We start from the raw sequence: 25,844 nt of genomic DNA, 5'->3' as shown, positions 1-25,844 counted from the left end.
ATTCACACTGGCTTCCTCCTAAGAAGAGACTGCAGCATCTTATACTGAAACAGAAACTGTATTTTAAAACATTTCCTTAGCTGTTTTTCTTCCCACTTTTAAAAGTTGAATGTATTATTACCTCTACAAGCAAAAGGGTGCATTTCCTAGTACAGGCAAAAGCATTGTATAGATACAAGCCCTCCTAACAGCCATTCATGAATAATTAGATTTTTGTGCTTCTGAACTACTTTGCTTTTTTTTTTTTTCCTATCCTTTACCCCATTTTTAACCAGTGTAGAATAGTATAAAGATGAAGGCAACTGTGACCAATGTATTTTAAGTCTGTCTATAGGAAGAGAAAGGCTACCAATGCCCTGGACTGAGTTCCCTTTTCCAGTCTAAAACCTCAGCAAGGTATTTATTTAGATGTTCCTTCTGAATGGTGAATTTCTTACTCTTTGGACACCAGAGGACAAACAAAGAAAATCTATGAAACAGGTAGCCCAAGGGGAACCGTGTGGGGTTTTTTTCCAAGATGCCTGAGGATTAGACTGTATTCTGTCAATTTTTTTTTTCTATGCAGTTTTTTTCAAAGAATCACTAACTCTTGAAGTGCTAAAATGCTGCAAAACTGTTAAACAATTTAAAGTGAAAATAAACAGCAGTTTTCCACATTTGCCTGACTTCATTATATTTGGATTTTCTATTCATGCCTACCATGAGATTTCTTTAATAGCTTCCTGAAGGATCTGTGTTCTAGGAAAAGTATGTGTCCCCTTCACACTGTATGCCATATTTTTGATCTTGCTGCTAAAATTATAGAATGAATTTATATAAAAACAAAATAGTTAAAATGAAGCAAGAACAGGTATATTCTAATGCCAAAATAAAAACACATCCACATAAAACTAGTAATTTTAATAGTGTAGAAATGAACAAAATAATGACCACCCAAACACAAGAAGGAAGGCTAGAAAATGGAAAAGCACTCTCCTTGAATAACAGCTTGCCCCTATTTTACAGATGGGAAATCTGGGGCGCGTAGAGAGCTTAATTGATTTCCCTAGTGTCACCCTATAAATCATTGATGTGACAAGGCCTAAAGCTGATTCTCTCTGAGAGCTGTGCAGCAAACTCTTTGCCTGACTCTCTTCAATAAACAGATTCTGAAAGCATGTTCTCTTCCATGCAATAATTTATACTTGATGCATGAGAAGCCTGAAGTACGAGCAGATAATGCTATTTGATCTGTGTTTTGCAAAAAGCCCTTCCAGGTACTCTGTTCTACTTGATCAGCTTCCTTCATAAACAGATTTTCTGTTGCTGACTTCTTTCCTCGTTCAATCTCCTTTCTCTTTGTGTAAATGAAATGGCATATCCTCTCTCCCAGGTTCTGCATTTATTTCATGCTTTCTTGAGTTTGGATCATATAACTCATCTCAACCTCTCTGAGACGCTAACCTCTTCTTCACTGAAGCTGGGTCATGAATAATTTCCCAGAAAGTGAGGCATTACCTTTTCTTCAACCCTGGAGCAAAGGGAATATCAACTGTGCGCAATTATTACCAATAAGGGTAAACCTGTTAGGCCCTTTCTTTGCAATGGACTCTTTATATGAGAGAAAAATTACTGCATGACTTACCAAGACCCCTCATCTTCTTTGCCTCTGTATGAAGTCCTTGTTTTCTTTTAATCAGTCCCATTTGTTAATGTCATTCATAAATACTGGACTTTGGCAGCGTCAGGCTTCTCTTGCCGTGAGGATTGCTGGGTACTAATAGTCATGAGCCTTTCCATTTCCTGCCTTGCCATCTGGCTGTCATAAAAGGAAAAAACCTGGGAAAAACCTAGAATTAATTCTTGTTTTAGGAGCCTTTTTTTCGCCTTTAGAAGGACCATCAGGTCACTTGTGGCACACGTGCTGGCTTATCTCACTGCATTGCAGCTTGAAGAAGTTTATTTGGGAAAATGTTTGGCAAATCTATTACATGGTCAGAATTCTTATGACAGAAGTTGAAAGATGTATTTTCAAAGTGCTTGAAATACAAATGTGACCAGTTATCTCATACTACCTGAAGAAATTCTGTCCTTTATTATACAGAACAAATGAAAGGGCAAATATTTCCTTTATCAGAAGCGCTCTTCAGAGTTTAACAGTATTCCTTAAAAAATATAGCAAAATCTCTACTCTCTCTACTGGCATTCAAGCATGATGGAATAGCAAAATCCTCTCTATGAAATGGCAGAGCTTTTTTGGCAGACATGTCTGTAAGTTGTTTTAATTCATGATCTTGAAAACCAAAAAGCAATATAAGGGTATGCCCAACTTCATGTTAATGGTGAAGCTGCTGATATTCACAGTTAAAATGTTGATTTGAAGGTTGAATGGAGTTTCTCACTGGACAAAAATTGCCCTTTAATTCTTCAAAACCAGTGCAATGCCTCTGTGTTGCTGAGTTCTGTTGCCACCATTTGCGCAGTTTTCCATCACCAATCCCCATCATTACGGTAATCCCTGTCAAGTTTCTAGAGCCTAAAAAACCTGTGCGACCCTGAGGTGTTTGTATAGTCTTGGACATATTACGTAGGAAAGATAGTAGGATGGAAGTGCAAATATGTGGAGATTCACTTGGATGCAGGAGATCTGGCGAAAATTTTATGTTAGCTAGAACTGATCAAAATAACTAGTTTATGTGAAGATATGACCTTTTTTTAGTGTGGTGAATTGTGGTGCCATTTCTACCACATCCTTTAGGAGAAAGGAGCAGTCCTAAATCTTTTTAACCCTGAGCCTTCTATTTTTGGACAGTAAGCTTCATTCTCATTTCTTTCTCATTATAGTATGCTATAATAATACTCCAGACACCATGCCGGCACTCTTGACAATATTTTTTTGCTTGGGCAATACGAAACTTCCATCAGCCGAGACCTGTTCACCAGTATAGCTGATGAACCCAGCTACAGCTACTGTGTCAAGCAACTTCGTCTTCATAATTTCACAAAACAGTGTAAAATCTAAGTATCATTCTTTTATCCTGTCTTACATACCTGTTTTATGTGATCTCCTCGCAGAAAGTAGCTTATACTCTTCTTGCTGCTTCTGACATAGAGGTAAAACACAAATGATGCAAGGCTGATTTGGATCCAGAATTCTTTTTGGAGAATTCATGGCTAGATATTAGAGTGTAAGAGGGACTAACAAGACCTAGGCCTGGATAGATTTTGTGCCCCATCGCAGTTGTTTAAAAGGCAATTTCAAGTTAATTTCTAGCATTTTGCCTTTGGAATCTGGTAGTTTATGGTTTTGTTGCCTTTACTGGTGTACAATAGAGGGAGAGGTGTAAGAGGGGAAAGGGGAGTAGATTTTAAAAATGGAAAACAGTAAGCTGCATTTTTTTCATGGGGGCATCACTTCTCCTCTTCCATGTTTGGATCATTGCAACATGGAGGAAACTGAAACAATGGTTTGTGCTTGACTTCTTGCATACATGAGACATGTTCACATACATGAGAGTCCCTTCAGGAGCAGAACAATTTTCAGGGAAAATAAAAAGAACAACTGTCTTAGGCCAGGCATGGTAGAAAAGCATAATAAAACTATGCGTTGAGCAATTCAGTATAAGGAGGAAAGAAGCCCGGAGAAATCTTGCTGCTCTTGAGTTCTTAGTCTCCACTTGCTCAAGAGTTCTTCTCAGGACTGGGAACGTTGTTTAGTCTTACTGTTTTTTCATTCCAGTCAAGTAAGGGGAAAATAATACTCAGAAAGGTGGGAACACAGAAGAGGAAAAAGGGCAGGGTAGGACAATAAAATGGTGTATCCTATTGGCATTCTGATATGATCCAAGATGGAGCAAAGGCAACGGCAAAAACAAATGTGTGAACTTTTCTCACAAGTACTTCTACATAATTTTGATACCTTCATGAGTCAGGCTTTGAGAACATTAGAATACAGCATTTACAGCAGTTGTGGGAATACAACAGTGATTTCTGCCTAGTGTGCTACATTCATTAATACATTTCTTTTAATGAATGGTGATTTGTTTCCTGTGCCTCTGATTTTCTGTTGCATTTTCACTGTGATTAATGGGAGATTACTTACAGAAAGGAAGGAGCATAAACAGAAATTTGAAATATTTTTTCCTTGGAGAATTGTTGTATTTACATGGCACATTTCTATTTGTATTTGTAGACTTTTTTCACAGAGGCATAAGAAAATCCTTTATTCTTGAGGCTCTGTTTCACAGCTGTCAACCTCCTTTGTGGATGGTCTGCAAAAATCATAGTGATAGGCAGGGCCACTCCTTCCTTGTACGTGTTCAAGACTGCTGAACAATCTGTAAATCTCCCTCTGAATCCCCATTTTCATGTACACTTAAATCACCCCTCTTGCCATACCCACAGAGAGGGTTAAAAAGATCTGTCACACAGTTGCTGATCATTCTTTTTCCTAGTTCTCTCCTGTTAGCAAAGACTTTGTACCGTAAGATGTTTCAGGCCTGTCTAGGTATTTATTGTTTAGTGTGTATGTCCAAACCATTCCATTGGCTTAATTGAAAAGATAACCAGTACACTTGGTGTGGAATTGGAAACCTGCTAGGTGAGAACACAATAGTCTGATTAGTGATGTGATATGCACAGCACTACAGACAAAATATTTGACACCACTGTAATTCTTTGTATTTAAACAGTTTATAATGTGGTCTTAACACCTGTGTTAGAAATTTTAGCGTGTTTCTTGTTGACCTCAATAATTAATTTCACTTGCAGTTAAATTGTACAGCTGGTTCCTCTTTCTGTCATGTTAAAATCCAGCTACAGGAAAGGGTGTTGCTGTTTAATTTGAAGGATTGTAGAAATTCCTAGTGTCTTCCAATTTTTAAGTACTTCTTACTGTCTGAGCTGTGTAAGGGCTTTTTTAAAGAGAAAGTTGTACAGAGTGGCGTATATGGTGAAGAGAATTTACTGAGTAGTCAAACCTTCAATCTGACATATTTGTTCTGATGTCATGCAAAAAGTAGTGTGCTCAGGCATACACAACAGCACCCAGTTGAGGTTCCTGTGCTAACTTTATGCTTATCCTTGAGAACTGGATAGGTTATGGAGAAGACATTAGAAAGGTCCATAGTAGTAATGTCTTTCTTTTTGTTTTAGAACAGAAGTGATTTATCTTGCAATTTTCTTGAACTGATTTCCTTTCCTTGAATGGATAATAAAGAATTGGTCAGAATTACCATTCTAGTGTGCTAATGAGGAGGTGTTTCTTTTGCTTACCTTTTTTAGATGCAAATAATTGGCATTCAGTTTAAAAATAGTAAAATGCATCACAGCTAGTTTGACAGTAGTTGCTATTAAATTCTAAACAACATAAAGTCACACTACATTTATCATTATTTAATGACTCATTCACTTTAGTCCCTCTGTAAGCCCTTGATGTTATTTGTCATTCAGCATTATGCCACTAGAAGTGTCAGCAGTTCTAGGGTCTTACCTTGCCTTAGACTGAAGAAACCCCCTGAAGTGTGTAATTTTTGATCACATAGTGTCTACCTTCAAAATAAAAGAAAATAATATCATTATCCTATCCTCATTAACATTAACAGGCTCTGATGCTTTTTTTTAGTAGCCTGTGATTTGTGTAGGCAAGAGGAGTTTTTATAGAAAAGAAAGCTGTTGCATATTTATACCCTTTTTTAAGTCTCTCAGTTAGTGCCACCATTTTGTATTCTCAGTTAATTAACTTGCAGCAATGTTATGTTACATGTTTTGTGTGTTGTTAAATGTATAAATGTATTAATAGATATTTTAATAGATTTGGGGGGAGAGTTGGGTTTGGCTTTGCATACAGGGTCATTTTGGACCTTTGTTTTTTCTGTTTTATCCCATCTGCTCTCCCTTTGTTCTCAGATGAGATGAACAGAGAACATTGGCCTCAGTTGTAGGATGAGCAGAAAAATCGTAGTGGTATTTTGGAGAGAAGTCAGGCTTTTCTTGCAGTTTTTTTGGTGTATTTGATTAAAAGATATCAGACTACAGATGCATTCTAGGAGCACCCAGTCTTACTGGGGGGATACCAGCATCATGTGAGGCGAGACAGAACTGACTCTTGATTCGTATCAGTGCCGTGTTCACTTTGTCATCTGTGTTCTCAAATCCAGTATTTTCATCTATTCCTAAATTTTTCCTGCTTTGTTTTGTCTGTGAGGAAGTAACCTGTGGCTCAGCCTGCGATTTACTGAAGTGATGCTTACGTTGGGGCCTTTAATTATTCCTGGCAATTCTCTCCCACAGCTGCTGGTGCTGAACACAGCCTTGCGTCCGTCTGTGCTCCATCAGCACCCTTCTGACAGAGCCACTGCTGAGCACTTCTATTTCCGTCGTGTAGGCAAGACTTTAGTCTGAGTAAATAGTTTGGTATTGCAAGTTCCTGAGCAATTCCTGGAGAAGTTATTTGATAGGGTATTTACCAAGCTGATGTATAAATTCTCATATAACTGATACTTGCCTGGGCTTATGCAGCTGTTACAAGAGATCACCGAAGCAGGAATTGCATATTGTTGCCTTAGCAACTACCACTTCATATTGTGCTTAAATCACTTGGAAATACGCAGTGTATCTTAAGGAACTGCTTCCAGCAAAAACACCCAATCTAAATAATTCTAAATAATTTCACAGAAGAAGCATAAGGATGGCCTTTCCTAACAAAGACCATCATTCTTTTAAGCTTGGTTGCCTCATTTCACTACAGGCTTAGCTTGTTATTGGAAAAAAAATAAAATTTCAAGAACCCAAATATTTGTTTATTCATGTCACCATAATCCATCTGATTGCCAAATTGGCTGGAAGTTGAAAATATTTTATAAAGATTCTCCTAAAGGCCATCTTCTATTCTATAAAATCAGCATTGATAGTATGCTTTCCTATACTTTTATTTAAATGTTAAGTTTTCTTAAGGGTAGACTCTTTGTCTAGTTTCTTTTGTTTTGTTTGTGAAATGCTATGGATATGAAAGGAAGACCTTAAACATATTTTAGACCTTCTCAGATGTTTCTTGTTCCTATTTTGAGATAATATTTTTATTTAGATGTTTTCTGTAGGTATTTGCCACAGTTTTATGGGGTTTGTTAGATGATTTGAAAAAGAGATTGAGGGAGAGGCTTTTGTGAGTATTAAATTAAGGCAGTTGCTTGAGTGCTTATGCTACCCGATAGTCTCAAATACCAGTTTTGCACAGAGTATTTTATATTGCTGTAGCAACTTCCCCACCTCTGTGGTCACTCCTCTGTGTAACAGTCAGAGTTGGATTTTACATGTGTGGAAATGCATTTCAGAGAGCTCAAGAAAACAGTGTCTTAGCAGCGATGTGCCGGATCCAGAAGAAAGCCAGTTTCTGACACCTCATCCTTTTGCTGCTTAAGCCAAGGTTTACAACAGAAAGATCCAATGAGAGAATCCTCTTTCAGGGGCGATATGTATCTCCCATTTCAGAAAACTTACTTTCCTTTTATAATATTGTACGCAGTCAATGAAATTTAGAAATGTAGTATGACAGGGTTGTCAACATACTACTTTTATTACCCCTTTTCTAGGCAGTGAAAAGGAGAGACAAGCAAAATGCAAGCTTACAGAATTTAAAAGGAATCAAGATATTTTGAGGACCAGTTGTCATTTTTAGGTCACCGCTCACATCTCTGAATATAATTTTCATCTAAGCTGCATGGCAGGGTTTGTATGTGCTGGGAGAAGCTACATTTTCCCAGCAGGAGACCAAATCAGAATGAAGCAGTCAGATGCAGGTGCACAGTAATAGAAAGGATCTATTTACCCTGAAGCGTGAGCAGTGGGCCAAGAAAGCAGAAGCAGTCTACTTCTATCTGTCTGTCTCTCACCTCTTTCTCTCCCTACCTTTTCCCTCCCCCATAACTATGCCAACAAATTCGTAAGGGGACCAAAGAGAAGGTGTTCACTTGCTGTTAATGAGCTGCAGTGCCTTCTGCTGAAGGTCTGAGGCACTTTTTTGTTATGTTGATTGTGTATGATTAGAGCTGGCTGTCTTTTAATTTAAACCTAATCCTTCCTTCCAGCTTGCACAGCCTCAAGCCAGCCTGGAAAATGGTTGAAATAGTTTTTTCTGTGGGCATCTGTTGCCTGTGTCCATTCTGAATTTTGAATGATGCTGTGGAAAGAGCAGTGTGGCTGAAGCAAGTGTGCCTAAAACAAAATTAAAAAAAAATACATTTGCCTAGGTAATATTTCATAAGTCATACTTTCTATGCAATCTTTTAAAAACAAAAAAATCTGCAGCTCTGTTTAAAGAAGGGCAGTTTGATAGTGATGATTTAACAAATTCAGCTGTATTGGTTGATGGTGAAATGAGACACTTTGCTGAACATTGTCTGCTTTTCTACTGGGTTTCCAGAGTTCACTAGTTAAGAGCTGAATACTTTCCTGTGTGTGAAGACAATCACCCAGTGGTGTTTCCGGGGTTGAAAAAACCCTGAGCAATGTAAGTACAGGAAAAACACTGAGAATTTTGGTTTTGTTGCTAATTAGTGGCATTGTAGGATTGAGGCAGCTTTGTCTAGGTGTGGGAGGAGGAAGTAGGAATACATGAAGTCCATGTAGTGAATACAGCTGCTTGCTCTGCAGCACTGGAGTGGTCAGGTTCTCTGTTTCTTTCTTCAGGTGTAAAATGGGCCAGACACATGTTGTAAAGATTAATCTGACTGATTATTTTATGATGTAAGAGATATGGAACTCTAAATATTCGTGTCACTCTGTTGCTGTCTTTCTGTGCAGGGTTATGCACTGAACATAACATAATAAAAAAGGAGGCATTTACCCATCTGGAATTGGACAGCAGCTGTAACATGAACCTTAGTGAAGTGGCAGCTGTCTATGCTGTGTGCTAGAAAAGTATATTTATCCCAGCATAAAAAGTGCCATGCTCAGGAGCTGAACTATTTTAATGTTACTGCTTTCCAATATCCACATTTAAATCCCTAACAACTTTGTAGAAAAGCTCTAAGTCCATACTTTGTCTCCAATACTACCTTCACAAAGGGAGGGATGTGTACACTCTAAATTTTGGAGGAGCAGTGCTGCATAGCAGAATAAAGCAGTAAAAAGGAGATTTCTAAAAGAAATGTGTTCTGGTATCATCAAAACAGGACCATGTCATAAGTTTCTAGAAACGTCATCTCTTTTACAGGGAGGTTGTGGCACACTGACTTCTCTGTCAAGCGTAGAAAACACCTACAATATGTAAACAGAAGACCTAGAGAATGCTTAATTATAATTTTCAAGAAATTTGGCTTCTATTTACAGAAGGATTCACATGATTTATAAAAAGTAGGTCCATCAGGTTTTTTCTGCTTTATAGTGAAGAATACAGTCTGCATAATTACTAAAATTTATTCAAAATAATTAGACCACAAATGAAAAATCAGAAGAGAATTAAACCAAAACTGATGTAGAATAAACACTTTCTACATTGCTTTTGCTTAAACTTTGTTATACTTAATAAAGGTCAACTATGCATGTTTACCAGAAATATTCTATACATCAGAATAATATGCTAAGAAATGCACACATAGATTGTGATGGTGTGTATTTTTCTCTGCTTGCTTTATGACACATTTAAATAACAAATACAGGAAAGCAGATTTTTATGTGGCTTCCAAGCCTTGTACTAAGTATGTTCCATAATGATTTGGGTCAGAATCCAAGCCAGCCTCCTTCAAGACAGATGGAGACATGCTTACCAATTCCACTATGAATTCAACTTAGCCTGAAGGAGGCTTTGACCAGTGTCTCTAAATCAGTGGAGATGCTGCATGGGCAGTGTGCTTTCTTCTATGGGAGAAATACAGAAATACAGTGGTTATTAATTTATGGTTTTTTAGCCAATCAGAGGCTCTTAAAAACAAAGCTGATAAAATGCAGGTAAAAGAACGATAAGGAAATGTTGAGAAAGTTCATGGGCCACATGCTCTGGCTGTAGTAAGTAACAAATCCAAAATGTGCAATCATAGTCTTAATTGACTTAAAAAAAAAGTTAGGGGGGTATGCATTAGCTAAGTGTAATCACAGCAGGCACCACTGTTGATGTTACGTAGCAATAGTCTGTCAAAGCATGTAAAAAGGGACCGTCCTTGGCATGCAAACTGTTCTAGAGTTTAAAAATCAGTCTTGTATTTTATGTGATTCAGTCAGTTTTGGTTTAAAAAAGAAACTTAGTTTGACTGCAGCCAAGAAGGATTTTGGCCATTTCTTGCTGTTCATTTATTTTATAAAATCAGCCAGCTGGAAAAACTGCTTTTCGTGGTTTCCGGTAAAGGAAAAACTGAGTTAAAGAATTATCATGTCAGAATTTCCTGTAGGATAAATGAAAATGAAATAAAAGTTCCTAAGTGATTTGATTACTAACTCTGAGATTTACAAACTTCCTGGTAACTGTTGCAGTGCAGGAAGTGATCAGACCAGCGGTGATTGTTGCACTGTTTTTGGTGAAAGCAAGCTGCCCTCCTGTAAGTTATGTGACCAGTCCCCCTTGGCATGGGGGAGGTTGCTGGGCAAGGTTTTTTTGATGTCATTCATAAATATTTTCATAATGTCATCCATAAAGAAAAAAATAATGCTTTTATAGGAAACCTTTCCAAATCGAGATGCCAAGGCTGAGTTGCCTCAGTTCCAAATGCTTTGGCAGAACTGTAGTTCCCTGAGAACTCATGTGTACCTGTGGAAGCAGATGAAAGAATAGGAATAAAAATAAGATACTGAACTACTGCTGCTGCTACATGCCTGAAAAAAAAAATCATCAAAGTTATTATAATTATAACTGTTATTAGATATCATGTCTGGTTTCTGCATATTTAAATTCTGAGAGAGGTGAAACTTAGGCACTTAGAGATCCCAGGGGAATAATTGCAGAAATGATGACATATTCCACTTTTTGAACAAATTTCAATACCAAAGCTGCATTCTGCGTACTTACATTTCTTCTTAATTATACTTGGATGCAGGATAGATAGTAATTTTCTGTCTTACAAATGCATGTAGCCAATTAGTCTTGTAGATCATGAATACGCAATGGCCTAACTCATTAAATGGAATTTTCCTTTCCTGTTGTTATGGCAAGAGTCTGCAAAAAGCTGAGTATTGTATCTCTCTGGGAGCTCGGCCTTGCCCAAGGCTACAGATCCATAAGTTCAGCAAGTGGACAATTACTGGGTTTACTTTTTGTTCCTTACAGTGTGCCATGCGAGTCTTCAGTGTGTGCGTGTGTGTCTGTCTGTCTGCATGTACTGTAAATGGGTACAGGCTGTTTGGCTCCTCTGAACGTCTGGTCCTCAATTTAAATGCCGCCATTCTGATGCTATGTGATGAATTCAGTCTTCCTGACTTCCTCCCATTCCCAAGAAATTCTGAGCTCAGAAGCTCTCCCTCTGGCCCACTGAGACGTGGAGACCTGACCTCTTTTGGCTCCTGGAGGCAAAGATGAAAAAAACCGGCAACATGTCTCTGAAGAAACCACAGCTTACATCAAATGATCTAACACAGGTGTTCTTTTCTTCTTCCCTCTGATTTTTTTTTTTTTTTTTTTTGCATAGTATGCTTACCATTCTGTTATCTGAGAGTATGAAGATAACACATGTAGCCTAGTCTGCCTCACAGGCAGGGTTCATAGCCACGATGAAGGCAGTCTGTTATGACCAGAGAGACCCAGGGAACCACAAGACAACTGAAAAATGAGTTATAGACCCAATATTGCTTCAAGCCGCTTTTGCTAAATTTCGGTGTTGGTAAATAATAAATATGATGTGAGGACATGACTTAGTGGTTGGCCTTGGTGCTTTTCAGTGGTAGCATGTTTGCCCAAGGGTGAATGTTGCTTATCTAACACTCTGTCCTCCTCTTTTTCATAATATTGCAGGACATCTGAGACTTCAGCACTTCAGTGCTACAGCAGATGTTGAGTTGTGATTTTTAAAAGCTGTGGTCTCAAATATTGTAGAAGTAACAAAACCTCTCAGTTTAGGGGAAATGTTCTCTGTAATCTTATTACTGGAGTAGTTATCTCAAGTGCCTTATTGACATGTTTTGCAAATCTCCTCCGGGGATTTGAATTTAATAACTGTTTCCTTGAAAGTAATAATAAAAAAACCCCATACTGTTGGTAACATTGGATTTTTACTAAAATTTGAGTATGTTTTATCTGTTGTGATTTGTAATTGCAGACTTCCCAGAGAATGGAAATTCTAAATGTGCTATAAACAAGTCTTAAAGACCTCTTAAAAGTATGCAGAAATATACATATTTTCTACTATTAGGATTCTGTTACTAGGTCTGGAACTCAGGGATTTTGCCCCTTCTGCTGTGTACCCCACAACTTGTGGTGCTGGGGAGTGAAGTCTAACTGCCTTTGGGGAAATGAACTGGGTGCTCGCTGTCTCCCTTGCTTTCCAGGGTTTAGTGTGGAAATGCTCCAGATAAATGTATGAGGAAGGGAAGGCAAGAGTTACTCTGTGAAGTCTTTCTGTTTAGCAAGTGGAGAATTAGATATGTATCGTGTGTATACATATATGTGTCTGTATATATATATATACTGTAATGTAGATGTGACATTGCTATTTCAATTTCTTAAAATTCTATTTTCTGCCATTAACTGTAAGAGAAAATTCTAATCTTATGTTTTACTGCTTGTACCTTAAAGAGTCAAAATGTTATTACCCACTCTGCATCTTGCTGATTCACATGGAACTTACTATGGAGGTCTTAAAACTTGTGTGTAACAGCTGCCACTAGGATGTGGTGGGAGTCTTTCAGGGAGAGGGGAGGGGAATGTAACTTTGCTCATAGATATTCTAACTTTGGAGTAAAATGTGAAACCTTTTTGAGTCTCAGAATAGTAATAAAAGCAGTGAGTAAATTTAACTTGCTAGACAGTTGTAAATTGCAGAATGCATTTGTCAAAGAGTTTGGAAATATTCCAGAGCACATTTAGATGGAAAAAGTAGAGATGGGGTCAGACTGAAAATGTGAGCTAAATGTCCTTCCAGATTTGCAGAAATTAAGCTATACACTTCATCATAAACTCAGTAATGGACAAGACCAGAGGTGTTATGTGGGGGATTTTGAACTTTGGGGAGAACCAGATTTTGTTCCATATCTGCTTGGCCCCTAAATGCAACTGATTTGTCTTGGCGTCTTCGATTTAACTTCCATTTAGTTTTAAAACTGGTGCTTCCTTTAAACTGTGTTAGTGCATTTGGAATTTGGGAAGTATAATTGAAGCACAGGTCTTTTCATATCAGTGTTTATTTTGCCTTTAATGTGTTGGGTCTGTGAGCTGTTAAAACCTCTTCTTCTTGAGTCTTTGTAATATGCAGTGTTGGCTCCACTGTCATGGAAATCAGTGTGATCTCATACAGCAAAGTGAGATCACCAAGTGGGGATAAGGAGATGCCCTAGCATTGTAAATAGCAAGTGTGGCTTTTAAAGAGAAGATACCTTTTTGGTGATGTTTGCAGAATTTTTTCATTAGGTGGGTGAAGATGAATGGACTTTGTTCACATCTGACATTTTTATTTGCTGTCATATTAATAAGTAAAAATCAGTTTATATTTCTGAACTGGACTTTCGTGTTAGGCTATTACTCCCTCAGTTCTAGCCCTCGATTCGGACTTTAAACCCTGTCAGTTTTAGACTCTTGTAAATAGAGTGTTCTCTACTCCACTTTCTTGCTGATACAGAATTTCCTCAGAGAATTTGATTTTTTCTAAGGGCATTTGTTTGTAGCTGCAGTTCTCTTCTCAGTAAAATTCATCGGTTTTGCTTTCTGAGTCGTCTTTTGTCTTCTATTTTCCAGGTTGGTGAGAGGCAGAGAGTTCTGGTAACAGAAGAATCCTTTGACTCCAATTACTATGTTGCTCACAATCCTTTCTATGAGCAGGTACAGTTAAATAAACCAAACAACATCTTTTATCTTTGCTTTCTGATAATCTCAGCAACACAGTGTGTCAGGATGAAAAAAAAAACTAGTCAAGAAATAAGAAGCATTTTTCAGGAAACATGTGACCATCAAGACTTTTTTATGAGATATTTTGTTTCTGTGTTGTAAATATAATTTACCTGAAAATATGTTAAGAAATATATGGTGGATGTTTGACTATACAGCGTGGTTTAAGAATCTGTTAATTATTGGAGTAATTTTAATTTCTGTGTCCCCAAAGCATTGATTTCTGAATAGTTGAGTCATGAAAATTTGCATACATCTTTCTGAAAAGTGTTTCAGGCAATGCAATTTGCAAAAAAAAAAAAAAATTCTAACAATAGAAGGGTCAGAAACTTTTTTAGATTAACACTTCAGTGTGATATGTTGTATTTCATAGAATCATACAATGTTTTGGCCTGGAAGGGACCCTGCTGGCCACCCCTCTTTGGATGCAGCCCAGGACATGTTTGGCTTTCTGGGCTCTAAATGCACATTGCTGACTCACGTCCAGCCTCATCCACCAGCATCCCCAAGTCCTTCTCAGCAGGAAAATTCTCACTCTTAGTGAGTTCTTCTCCCAGTCTGTACTTATGTCTGGGATTGCCCCAACCCAGCTGCAGCACCTTGCACTTGGACTTGTTTGAACTTCATTATGTTCTTGTGGGTTCACTTCTCAGGCTTGTGTAGGTCCCCCTGAATGGCATCCATTCCTTCTAGTTTTTGTTGTTTCCTTCTCTGTACTTTCTGTAGATAAATTCTTGCCACACAAAAACATCTTTGAGCTAGGAAGGAAGTACAACATCTATTTCACAAAACTGTTATTTTTGCTCAAAAGCCAATGATTTGCTTAAAACCAATAAAATTGGCTTTCCTGAATCATCATGCTTTTATTCTCCATTTTCTTGCACTAAGTTGTCTACAGTTTGCTTTTGTTGCCATTAGGTATTCAGTTTGCTGAACCTGGAGAGACTATTAAGGATGGCTGTGCTTTCTTCTGGTTTTGGGTTATGTTACAGCATTTATTTATTATTTTTTTCCCTTAGTAGTAAGTAACATTGCTATTCTTGAAATATCTGTTTCTGTTAGATATCTGGGTCATTAATTTTTTTTTCTCACTTTCTCCTTTTTTTTTTTTTTGATGAATCTCTTTTTTTGTTACATATCCAACTTCTGTCTATGTCTTATGTATCGCTGCTCCTTGATTTTGTAACTTAGCGGTCAGAGTTGAGGAACATGGTCTTCCACATGGAGATTAAAAAGAAATTTCTTAGGCTTTTTTGTTCAATGCTTGTTTTATGGAAGCTTTATTAAAAGAAAAGTAATATGTACAGGAAAAAAAGTGTTGATGTTTTGTGGTGTGTTTTTACAGCACCTAATACAGCTCATGAGTGGGACTGGTAAAGAATTAATGAAATACAAATGGTCACGTAGGGAATCATTTTAAATTCTGTTTGGGAAGAAATGCTTTCCATTATGAAAATGTAAATCTTTTCCCTAAAATCTTATGTGTGGCATGTTTCACAAGGATAGTATCCTACTGCTCACCCAGGTAAGCACAAGAATCAGTGCTAGTAACTAAGATTAATAGCAGTAAATTCAATCACAGTAAATTGAAAACCACTCTAAAGTCTAAATATCATATTATATATTACTGGAAGTTGAAGCTCAGAGTCCTGGTATAGTGTTCTGTTAACTCAAATAGTTATCAAATGTGTTCTGTCTTCACTGAGGTCATCTGAAGGATTTGCTACTAGACCCACGTCAATAGAGCTTCAGTGGCTGACTTTGGTGGAGCTGCAGCTGACATTTGTGGAGGCTTAGGTGATATAGTTTACATTGAGCAGAGTAGTCTAAAGTGACCAGAGTGCTTTGCCAGGTCAACAGCCAAGCTGAGAGTTTCTGCTGGTATAGCTTAGTTTCTTAGAAATACGGTTAAGGATTTTTTTTCTGAACAAATACTTATATCAAAAAAATATCTGAGTGTATGCCAAGCCTGGATGCTTGGTTGTTTACGGTTCCTCACAGTTATTTTAAGTAACCTCTTTCTTTTTCTGAAGTTGGGTTTATATTTGGTTACTGCCCTTTTGCATGAGGAGATAGAAAATTTACAGAGGTCATGAGCCCAGTGATATACTCAGCTCCCTAATTTCCCTTTGATTTAAATTTGCCCAAGATGAATTACATGGGAATAACTGTGATCCAGTGACATTGTAACACAGTCTCAGCATTAGGATCCTGGTTTTGTGTTTGGTTAGTCTCAGCTTGCCTGTCTCTGAAAGGCAAAGATGTCTGCTTTTCTTGGAAGATGCTTAGGAAGCTCAGCAGAATCCTGGGATCTGGAAACACAGTCATGAACACCTTGAGCTTTCAGGGAAGAAGGGAAAGCACTGGTGGGGATTTCCTCCAAGGGGGATGGTCAACAGTTGTGATAGGTGAAAATGAAGAGGCGGTGTTTGGCAACAAAAGGCCCTCCAAATGTGGGTGGCACAGATTTTTTCTCTGAAAATCCTCTGCACATGTAGTCTTGAAAATTAAGCCATTTTAAGGCATTTCAATTTCAGCATCAAAGAATCAAGATATAAAGATGCAATCATTGTCTTTGAAAAGCTCTACTCAGCCCTGGTGAGGCTGTGTCCAGTTCTGAGCTCCTCAGTACAAGAGAGACATGGAGCTTCTGGAGCAGGTCCAGTGCAGGCAACAAAGATGTTCAAGGGACTGGAGTATCTCTCTTTCAAGGACAGGCCAAGGGAGCTGGGCCTGTTCAGCCTGGAGAAGAGATGACTGAGAGGGGACCTCACCAATGTCCGTAAGCATCTGAAGGGAAGGTGTCCGGAGGCTTTTTCCAGGCTCTTCTTGGTGGTGCTGAGCAGTAGGACAAGAGGCAACGGGCAGAAACTGATGCACAGGAAGTTCCACCTGAACATGAAGAAGAACTTTACTGTGTGGGTGACCACACACTGGGACAGATTACCCAGAGAGGGTGTGGAGTCTCCCTCTCTGGAGAAATTCCAGAACTGGATGCAGTCCTGTGCCATGTACTCTACGATGACCCTGCTCGAACAGGGAGATTAGACCAGATGACCCCTCTGAGGTCCCTTCCAACCTGACCCATCCTGTGATTCTGCTTCAAGTAAATGTGATTAAATGTGTCCCTGTGATTCAATTTTTTCATTGTAAACAGTGTAAAAAATGTAATTTCATCAGGAAATTACACTACTTTTCTTTTTCAACTGCTTATCTATTTTAGAGCCGTTTTAACTCCATTTATTCTTCCAGCAAAAAGTGTTGCTCCTGTATGTAGGGCTCCTTCTTTTTAAAAATGCATGACCTAGGAACGTGTCTGTTATGTGCTGTCTTTTTTCTGAAGTGGGACTGTCTGATATCATAGTTGTGCAAATTCAGGAAGGGGTGGCATTAGCTGCTGACCCAAGAAACACACTCGTCTATTTTTACAGGCATTCACTGTCAGTCATGCATCTCAGCTGTGAAGGATCTGCACAATCAAAATAAAGGCTTGTGCAAAGAGAAACAAGGGTATAATTTCTGTCCTAAAGCCTTTACAGACTCAAAAACTTTTTTTTTTCTTTTTAAATGTCATGGGATGGACATGGAAATAGGAAGCTATGCAGCAGTCTGTTAGAACCGTGTAGTACAAATGCCCTTGGGAACTGTTCGGGTTTGGATTCAAAAGCTGCAACTCAGGCCAAACTTTCTCATCAATCAAAAAACATGACTTAAGGAATCGGTTGGAGTCGAAAAGAGCTGAGCTAACACAGCAAAGCTCTTGAAGAATGCAAGCTGGAGATCTTACTAGTCAAGTGTGTCAGGGGCTGTAGTGTACACTGGTGACTAAAATGTGTAAGATTGAGGATTTTCTCTGATGTTTATCAAAAATCTGTTTTCTAAGTGGATAATAGAGACTCTAATGTTCCTTGTGGTATTTAGTAACAATGTCTTTATTTTATTTGAAAGGTTCTTGTGCCAAAGGATCCTCTGTTAATGGGTAAGATGGTTGAAGTGAATATTTATGAAGCTGGGAAACATTTTATGAAGGGGCAGCCAGTATCAGATGCCAGAGTTCACACTGCATCCATCACCAGACCGTTAGCAAAAGGAGAAGTTTCTGGTTTAACAGAGGTGAGTAAAAGACATTTTCTGCTTTACTACGCTGGTAAATCCACAGCTGTTCAAGCAAAATGATTCCATGCTATGTATCTGTTATTATTTTATAGTTCCCATTTATATATGCATGAAGCTTTAATCTTTTCTGACAGATTGAAATCTGAATTCAAAATATGTTTTTGCTGATGCCTGTAGCTTTACTTTGCTGACTATAAAGGCAATAATACACTTGTTTCTTGTTTCAAGATGCGATATGGAAAAAGAACTCACTAGAATTGGAAAGATTAAACACCAGTAGTTATATAATTCAATGTAGGACGAATCAGTTTACTTTTCTTTACAAAGCTGTTTTTAAAAAAAATATGTATTGATTACATATCTGTTAAAACAGGTCTAAACACGATTCAGAAATCCGAAATTAATTGATGGGTAGAGATATGGAATACTTACAATATATTTTGGAAAAAGGTCAACATCTGATTTAGTCATGTAAAGAAAATGAAACTCTTAAAAAAGAGATCTGATTCTTATTTTACACCTCAGTAGATATGGCTGTTAGCCAAGTATTCTCATACATTTCATGGAGCTCTAGTTGTAAAAACTGATGGACTGTGAAATGAAAATGTGTATCACATTTCTAAGCATCATTTGATGTCCTTTCTCCAGCACTGTTGTTAGGATCTCCAAAAAATATGTAGCACATGGAAGAAGGATAATTGGCAGTTTATCAGCCACATTACTGCTTTTACAGTAAATTGCTGACAAGTATTAAAGTATATACATACCCTTGTTTATGTTCTAAGTAGTCACATTTAAAATACATCATCAAGGCATACCTGAGGTGACCAGTGTTAAGCTAAGCTCCCTGGTCTCTTGGATAAGCCTGGCTGTGGAAATGTAGAGCAGCAATAATGCACTCCCTGTAATGCACCTACTGTAATGTGTTCAGCAGATCATGACACTTAAGCACAAGCACATTACTAAGCTCTCCATTAATATTGTCTGTGTGTATGCGTATATTGGCCTGATAAGGGTCTGTAAGAGATAAAAAACAGCCAAAACCTTCAAATTGTCTGGTTGGACTGTGTAGCTATTTAAACACAGCTGATTTTTTCATCAGAACATTTTTTTTTAATAATCTTCTGGAACAGAACCAAGACTGTCATTAAACTGAGTATGTGCTGCCAGAAGCTTGTAGATGGGGACAAGCAAGCAGACTCTTGACTGAATTTTTTTCTGTTAAAAATGAGGGATAAAATTATTAAAATCAAGGATACTGATAATTTCCATAGGGACTCATTGAGATACATAGATCTGGTCCTGCCCTTTGGATAGGCATGAACAAGTACTTGGAATTCCCCTGTAAATGGCTGCAGCAAGCAAATGATAAGGCAAATTGCTTTTCCTGACTTTCATGGTTACCAGTGCTCCTTCAAGGGAGTATATTATTTATGATTGGTCCACTGGAAATGTTAGGAACTTCTGCTTAATGGAAAAATAGAATCTCAGTATTTCAGTAAATGGAACATCCTTAGTACATAGAAGCTGCAGCTGAAAGCTTTTAATCACACTTGGCCAATGTATAATACATAGAACATGAACTGAAATTCTTAGTGGGAAGTTCATCCTGAAAAATCATACATATAAATAGCAACTCAGGAACTTTCTTTAGGTTTCCAGGAAAAAAAAAGTCAGTTTACCACAAAAGTTAGCTTGGGTTTCTGGCTGGCTGCAGGATGCAATTTGGGTTGCTCTGTTTGGTTGGACTGCTGGGAAGCACTTCCTGCTGCGTGTGCTCAAGACATATAGTTCCAACTAAAGATGCTTTGAGCAAGATAAAAGGAACAACATATGAGGGTCATGTGAACCCTTTATAGCTTGTTGCATGCATGGATGGCAGGTTGGGGAAAGATGAAGGAGGCAACTCAGAACGGATGAATTCAGATACTCACTCAAAAGTAGCAAAATATCTTGGATCTTTAATAAGATCCCAAGTGTCTCTGCTAGGTTTTCTGCAGCTTGCAGAAAAAGATAAACTAAAATCTTGGATAAATTTTCCACTGTGCACACAAATGAGCAAGAATTAAGGTCTGCTTACAGTTAACAGTATTTTCATTAACTTGGATAGGACACAGTGTTTCAAAAAACGTATTCAAAAAAGGTGTTTCAAAATCCGTCACAGCTGTACTTCTGTCTAACGAGGAATGCTCACAGAAAGAGTGAAAGCTTTTGAAACTAGTTTTTAAGGAAATTAATCATTTGAGAGTACCATCATCTGAGGATGTCAAAGCAAGTCAAAAACTCATCCTAAGCAAGAAGATATTTCTTTAGATGCTGCAAGAAGTACTCCAAAGGATCAGAGCTTATCTGCAGATATGTGCTCTCTTTCTCATCTGATACATAATCCTGAATAATTTTTTCTGACAAATTCAGAGGGAGCACCACAAGCAACATGTGTGTCTGAAGGAACAGTTGTAGCCTTTTTTTACCATTTTGGCTGCATGACTCTGGCAGCAAATTGGTCCAAAGAAATAAAAGAAGTAGGTCGCCAACTGGAGTCAACAGATTTGACTGAAAAAGAGGGAATGCAAAATGCTAAAACACAAAGGACAATTTAGACAATCCATGAAATATTCACACATTGAATATCTGTGACAAGTAAGGAGGCAAATATGTACAGAATTAATTCAGAGTATTATTAGCATTTCATGCTTTTTCAGCATATGAAGAACACAGCTAATATATATATCCATTAATGTACTAATGACGTAGAATGTCTTACAGTTATTATATTCTTTAAGGAAAACACTGTAACCAAGTAGATGGGCTTAGAACAAGGTCTTGACATTCAGTAAGGTTAGGGTCTGTGGCAGAATTTGGGACAGGAAGGACAGAATAGTCTTGGAGTCAGCAGCTTGGGTTAAAAACTGTCAAAGCAATCAGATTTAGTGATTGTAGTGGACATACTAAGTAGTAAAATGCATTTTTTACTTCAGCATGAATTTTTTTATAAAAGCCACTCAAAAGAGAGTGCTGTTTCCAAGTTCCAAAATTTTACAGGGGGGCTATTTGGGGAGGCAAACACATTTGGAAATTTCAGTTGGCTGAGATCTACTGTAGACTGACTTGGGTTTAAAATGTGCAGTTGCTGATTTAGTAATAGAACCGTGTTTAGAAGACATACATTGCAGAGGATATACAGGTGAAAGTTGAAGTCAATGAAGCATGAACACACGTAAAGGCATTTTTTTATTTGGTTCTTGTAAATCTAGCATAGGATGTATGTGAACTGGACATTAAAAAGTAGAGGCAGTAACCTTAAAATGAACATTCAGACAAAACAAACTTGTCATGAGTTACTAACCGCAATTACAAATATCAGTGAGTAAGTATTTCAAAGCTTTGATCAAGATTTAGTTCTGTTAAGTTTCACAGGAACAAAAAGAAGATATAAATGCTGTAGATGTTACATCCTTTCATTGAGGCAGGCTTGGAGTTGACAAAGCATTAAGGGTGCACTTCAGCATTTTGAGATTCAGAAAAGCAATTTAGCATGTCTTCTATGTTCTTAAGCACTCTGGTAAACTTGTCTTTGAGGACTTGGAGGTTGGTTTGCAATGCACATAGTGTTGAGTATATTATAGTTGGATAATATTTTTGAAAAGTCAGCAGTGTGTGTCAACAGTCTGAATGTAATCTAATTTTAAAAAGCATTTTATATTTGTATTCATTTTATTTGGCCATATTTAGAGATCTTGACTGTTTCTCAGCAGCATAAAGTAAAATACCTAATAAATGTATCCTGTTTACAGACAAACGTTTGCCCAAAGCTAATCATTGAAAAAAAGTAAGAATCTGAAAGAATATGATCTCTTGTTAAAACCAGAAATAGAGTATGTTATGCTTCTATACTCCAAAAATAATTCTGGTTGTTTACATATGTTCTGTGACTAGAGGAAAAAAGTAGTGCAAGATGAGAAATATATGAAGAAAAGACCAAAGAGCTGAGGAATAAAAATAAAGGGCTGGCTACCTGCCAGAGTTGCAATGCATTGCCAGAATCGAAGCCCCATAAGTCTGAGGGCCTTTGGTGGGAAATTCTAATCAGATGGAAAATTAAGGCGAGAGAAAAAAAAATAATTTTAACAGGCTGTTTAATCCCCAGTCATGATTATTTTATGTTCACAGTTCATGTTTCTATAATGCATCCATGACTGACTTTCTTTTCAAACAAGTACAGGCACATCTTCCAGTTTTCTGTTTTCCATTGGTTTCTATGATGATATTCTCCATGTCTAACACTTCCCCTGTGAATGGCATCTGCTGGGAGCTGCCATTTGCACTATCTCCTTTTGTGAGTCCGGGATCTTGGTGCACATCTCTGTAGCTCCCAGGCCTTGGAAATACCCACAGTTGGCCTGTTAAGCTCATAGTTATTCAAGTCATTGGGATCTTTGGAGGAAATGAGGAATGAGACACTGGTTTTCAGTTAGCAACCAATTAATTGGTCATTCTGCTTGTTCCTGTTTTCTCCCCCATCCTCACTGCATTTTAACTGCCGCAATAACCTGCAGTAGGTTATTGTGGCATTGTACTTCTGGATACTAATGAAGCTTTATGTTCCTGGTCTTCCAGTTATCCACCAGTATTTTCTAGTTACGTGAGCAAAAGATGACCTTTAAACATTACCCAGCCTTTTTTTCTGATGTTAAGAAACAGGAAAGATGCATATATCAAACACTTCTTTATAGCCTGCCAGAAAGAAAACTCAACAAAGCATAGCTTAAAGGAAACTCTCTGATCTCAGGTAGAAAGGGCACTTCACTTGCAGGCAAAATAAAATGTAGAAGGGGGAAGAAAATGTCTTCTGCTGGAACAGAAATGAAAGAAATCATGTCAGAATTAAGATCTCTGTAGTGGAAACTTCCTTCAAGGACTTGGAAGGAAATGTGGAAGATGTGCATTAATTAATAAGCACAGTTTTTACATGTGCTGGAGTTTCAAAGTGGTGGAAAATTTGGTTCCTGAACAGGAACTAGAGATTAGAGATTTAGGGCAAAAAAAGAATGAGGAAGCAAATTTTAGATCAAAAAACGGCATAGAGGTGTGAGTAGAGGAGTCTTTCATAAAATTTCTGTTCAGAAACAGAAACTGTAGAAAGTATGAGAAATGCTAATGAAGGATTGGGATTTCCAAAGAAGAAAGATAAACTAATATAGAGTATGCCTTTTACCTGTCTCAGAAAGGTACTTTGCAAAGAGATCTTTGTATCACAAAGTCCAAGAAAGGGCAATTTGAGAAACGTGGTGAAGTTTCTATCAAAGAGAAACATACTGACAAAAAAAAAAGGCAACGTCTTCTATATAAAGTCATTTTCAAGTAATGCTTTCTGAAAACACAGTGCACTACTTGGTGCTCTTGCATTCTTAGGAACATACCTTTCGGTAGCTCAGTTGCACTCTCTCCCACTTTCTGACACCTCTTTTGTGACCAAGCTGAGTTTTCGCACCCGAAGGATGGAATGCCATCCAGAGGGACTTGGACAAGCTCAAGAATTGGGCCCATGGTGCAAGGTGCTGTACCTGGGTCAGGGCAATCCCTGGTATCAACACAGTGTGGGGATGAACAGATGGAGAGCAGCCCTGCTGAGAAGGACTTGGGGGTGCTGGTGGATGAGAGGCTGGACATGACCCAGCAATGTGCACTCACAGCCCAGAGAGCCAAACATGTCCTGGGCTGCATCCAAAGCAGCGTGGCCAGCAAAGTGGGGAGGGGATTCTGCCCCTCTGCTCTGGTGAGACCCCACCTGCAGTGCTGTATCCACGTCTGGGATCTCCAGCACAGAAAGGACATGGACCTGTTGGAGCAAGTCCAGAGCAGGCCACCAAGATTGGAGGGATGAAGCACCTCTCCTATGAGGAAAGGCTGGGACAATTGGGCTTGTTTAGCCTGCAAAGGAGAAAACTTTGGGGTGACCTGATTGTGGCCGTCCAGTATCTGAAGGGAATCTGCAACAAAGATGGAGAGGGACTTTTTACATGAGCAGGTAGTGATAGGACAAGGGGGAATGCATTCAAACTAAAGGAGACTAGGTTTAGATTAGATACTCAGAAAAAATTCTGTACTGTGAGGGAATGAGGCACTGGAACAGGTTGCCCAGAGAAGCTATGGCTATCCCATCTCTAGAGGTGTTCAAGGCCAGGTTGTGTGGAGCTTTGAGCAACCTGGTCTAGTTGAAGGTGTCCCTGCCCATGGCAGGGGGGTTGGAAATAGATGATCTTTAAGGTCCCTTCCAACACAAACCATTTTATGATTCAATGATTCTCTGAAAGAACTGATTGTAGGGCAAGGCATACAAGTACCTAGTGCTTTTGTGTGTATTAATCTGTTTTATTTAATGTGTTACTTGTATTCCCTGCTAGTTGTAAATAGAGGTCATAAAAGATGGTGTAAAATTCTTCTTAATTAATCTTTTTTTCTTATATTTTCTTCAGTTTTTTCATGAAGATCACTATAAATTAATGCAATAAGAGAAATATTTCCTTTTGAAGAGCAGAGCTCAGTGCCACCTATGGATGTTTTTAAAAAGGACCTTCGAAAATCTCACTTTTTCCGGGAAAAGGAACAAAAATTTGCCATGTGCTGTTTCTTAGATGCTGATTTTCATGATCTACACATTATCTGCATGCTGTGTTGGCTTTATTTATTTGGGGATTTGAGTTGACTTGAATTTTTCTTCTGCTTGAAAGCCCATTTCTCAGCTTAAAATTTGAAACTTGGGGTCGATTCTTTCTTCTGGGCAGAGTAAATTTTTCTTGCTGGGCTTAGACAAGCACTTGAATCATGTGTAGTGGTTGGGGAGCTTTAATCAATACTAATCTTTAGAAACATACTTAGCCCATATCTGTGACAAACACTTGAGATGTAGGTCAGCCACCTTGGGTCGTGGGTGTGGGCTAGGTGACCTCTTTGTTTCCAGCCTTATCTGCTGTAATTCTGTGAACATTTAATGTAGCCATTTGATGACTTGCAAACCAGAACAGTAGGCAGAGCAAGTGAGCTGATCCAACACATTTCTCTGCCCTGCTTAGAGGGCTAAAATACATAGAGGTGATTTAAGACAGCACGCCCAAGAGCCGAGCAATAAATGGAAATAGTAATGGCTGGGAGGATTCAACTCGAAGTCACTTTCTGGAGAATAAGAAGAGGTTAAACAGAAATGTTCTACCCCTTCTGCCTCCAGAAGTAAAACTCCAAGTGCTAAAATAGTTCTGCCATTTTTGTGTATTATTTCTAGTACTTAACCTGCTGCTGCTGTGCTGCAAGATCAGTGAGTGGGTTCTGCTCTCTGTTGGCATAAGGAAGTGTGTAGCCATGGTAATTTTAACTGCTTGACACTCCCTGTAATATTTAGGAGTTCCTTTTAAAATATTTCCATCAGATCTCTAACAAACAGACTCTTTGGGAAGCATCAGATAGCATTTGTTTTTAGTAATCCTTTATTGTTTAATGTACCAATGTTTCAGTAAGTTTTAACTGGCTTTCAGGAGAAAAATATAGCTGCCACAACTTTTCTCAACTTTTATGTTATTTTGGAAGTCATCTACATCCAATCCGCAAAAATAATCCAATAGACTTTTAATACAAAGATAGGTGAAAGATACTCAGCCCATGTGTACATTTTGTCTCTGCTTGTAGTATTTTGTCATCCCTTTTTATTAGTACTCCTTAGAGCACCAAAAAGCAC

General features: G+C 38.1%; 1 protein-coding gene across 1 annotated transcript in view; it reads left to right on the top strand.

Annotated features, from left to right (window-relative positions):
• CDKAL1 (CDKAL1 threonylcarbamoyladenosine tRNA methylthiotransferase) overlaps positions 1 to 25,844 on the top strand; it is a 379,155-nt gene that overhangs the window by 338,056 nt on the left and 15,255 nt on the right. Inside the window, exons 14-15 of the mRNA XM_082282699.1 lie at positions 13,850 to 13,933; positions 17,948 to 18,112. Coding sequence (XP_082138825.1) covers positions 13,850 to 13,933; positions 17,948 to 18,112 — 249 coding nt within the window. The remainder of the gene's footprint in view (positions 1 to 13,849; positions 13,934 to 17,947; positions 18,113 to 25,844) is intronic.

Source organism: Coloeus monedula (assembly GCF_965178545.1).
Source record: "Coloeus monedula genome assembly, chromosome: 1".
Taxonomy (NCBI): Eukaryota; Metazoa; Chordata; class Aves; order Passeriformes; family Corvidae; genus Coloeus; species Coloeus monedula.
This window is presented reverse-complemented; position numbering and strand designations above follow the sequence as displayed.